Here is a 2171-nt window from a genome sequence, read left to right on the forward strand (position 1 = left end):
ATATATATATATATATATATATGCCGCAACTTATGCCTGAAAAAATGCATTTCAGTTTTTAAAATTAAAAATAGGAATATTTTTTATTCCGTATGAAATACTTGTGCGGCATGGATATAAAAAGTAATATTCAAGGGTAAAATATGTAAACAAATAAGAATTGGGTGGTATGTATGTAAATGCCCAAATTTTAAACAATACAGTAATAAAATATTATTTTATTTTCTTAGCTGAAATTTCACATATTGAACCCTATAAAACTGTTATTTGATTTCTAAATCTTCTGATATTGTTTAATACAATTTCAGTGCTTTAGGTTCAGTAATCATAGTTACTGGGCTCTATTTAGTTCTGTGGGGAAAAGCTAGAGAGTTCAAGGTGGAAGCTTCCGAAAAGAAAGCCCCTGAATCTGAGGAGAAATGTGAAGACAATCAAGACATTAAAGTGGAGCTTTCTAACAATCCACCCAATGCAAATTATGAAAAGACATTTGAAGTAGTTTGAGGAGTTATTTGCAAAATAAAGCTGTGTGGGACCTCCATGAACTTACTTTGAAGATGATGGTAGGGTGGTCCATGTAGTGATGCTAGAGCTTAGGTTTATCTTGCCAGGAAATAACTTTTGGATTTATTTGAGAATATAATGTATTGTATATACATTGCATGTATTTGGCTCGGATGATTTATTTAATATTACATTAAAAAAGGTTTTCCAAATGTTTTTTTATGATTTTTTTTGCAAGCAATTATATTATTATTATTTTAAATACTTTATTCTAAAAAATAAAATGTCAATTTACAATTATGTAAGCAGAATAAAATTATAATATAATTGAGTTTTTTCATGTAATTAAAATTGTTTTATTTCATGTTAATATATAGCAATTTTTAGCTACATAACTACATTATCACTTTGTATGAGTTTTTTGTTGGCACGTGTAAAAGCCTCAAGTTTACTATTGATAAAGATGTTATTTAGGAATTTGGACATATTTGGCTAATGGAATTAAAAAATAAATTATAAATAATGTTAATTATTATTATTATTATTATTATTTTGGTACAATAACAACAGAACATCAGGTCTTTACCCCATTAAATGGGGTAAGCTATATGTACCTTTTATCTGTATTGTGTCCTATTAAATGTTATATTTTTATTTAATTTTAATAAAATGGTCTTAATTTTTTTGTATATGAAAAATAAAGTTATTATATTTAACATGAAATGTTAAAATATTGTATTGATTTCAATGATAATCTATTGGTACAGCTTCTAAACTTGATCTCATGAAACATTATGATTAACATATTTAAGACCTTAGGAACCTCAAATATTTCAGTAAAAAAGTTCAAGAATTATTCTTGAGAATGGTCATCTTCTATATGTAGTAAATATAAATTTAAGGCATCCCATTTCGATACAATAAACCCAATCTTCCCAAGAATATTGACACACCAAAACTTATCGCGAAGTAAGTTGGTTGCATAACGCAAGTATACGTGTCAAGTAATAATGCGGTTAAAGAATATCACATATAAATCCCACAGGAAAAGAGCTAAGAAATATTCTAATGGGCGAATCTCTAGTTTATTATACTTCTAAAATTAGTTTAGCTTGATCACAAACAATAGCTGGTTTGCTAAAATCATACTTAAAAGCGAAAAAAAAAGATTAAGAATTCAAAAAAGATGGAAACAGTGGCAAATAAATCTTACTGTTCTTCAAAGCATTTGAGGCTCGTGCCCCTGTGATTAAGGTAATGTACTGATTAGTAATTTTCCTAGGCGTTCCCCAACGTGATTATTGTCAATAAAGATAGGAAGCCCTCCTTATGTCTATGTCTAGGTCAAAAGAATGTTAGAAATCTTGGAGTTTAGGCTTCCTCAAACCCATTACATCCCAAAAATTTATTCTGATTCCCTTTCCAGGATGCAAAAATCGTAGAAAATATGTCTATTATTATCTTAATTTTCTGGTTAACAATTTCGTTCCTCTGTGCAATGGGTAGGAGTCATAGATTGTGAAATATGCTAACATTCTAATGATTAGATTATGAGTAAATGAAACTTTATGGTTAACACAACAACGAAAAATGCTAGTTTTAAGTAAATAATATATGGAAAAAAATCATCTGATAAAACCACAAAATCACATCCCATAAAACATAGA

General features: G+C 28.2%; 1 protein-coding gene across 1 annotated transcript in view; it reads left to right on the forward strand.

The window, feature by feature from the left end:
* LOC110036367 (WAT1-related protein At1g09380-like) overlaps positions 1-733 on the forward strand; it is a gene marked incomplete in the record, with an annotated part of 8380 nt that extends 7647 nt beyond the window's left edge. The window contains 1 exon segment of the mRNA XM_020740795.1: positions 309-733. Within this exon segment, the coding sequence (XP_020596454.1) occupies positions 309-504 (196 nt within the window).
* Between the last annotated feature and the right edge of the window lie 1438 nt (positions 734-2171).

This window comes from Phalaenopsis equestris, unplaced genomic scaffold (genome assembly GCF_001263595.1).
Source record: "Phalaenopsis equestris unplaced genomic scaffold, ASM126359v1 Scaffold205596, whole genome shotgun sequence".
In the NCBI taxonomy this organism is placed as follows: domain Eukaryota; kingdom Viridiplantae; phylum Streptophyta; class Magnoliopsida; order Asparagales; family Orchidaceae; genus Phalaenopsis; species Phalaenopsis equestris.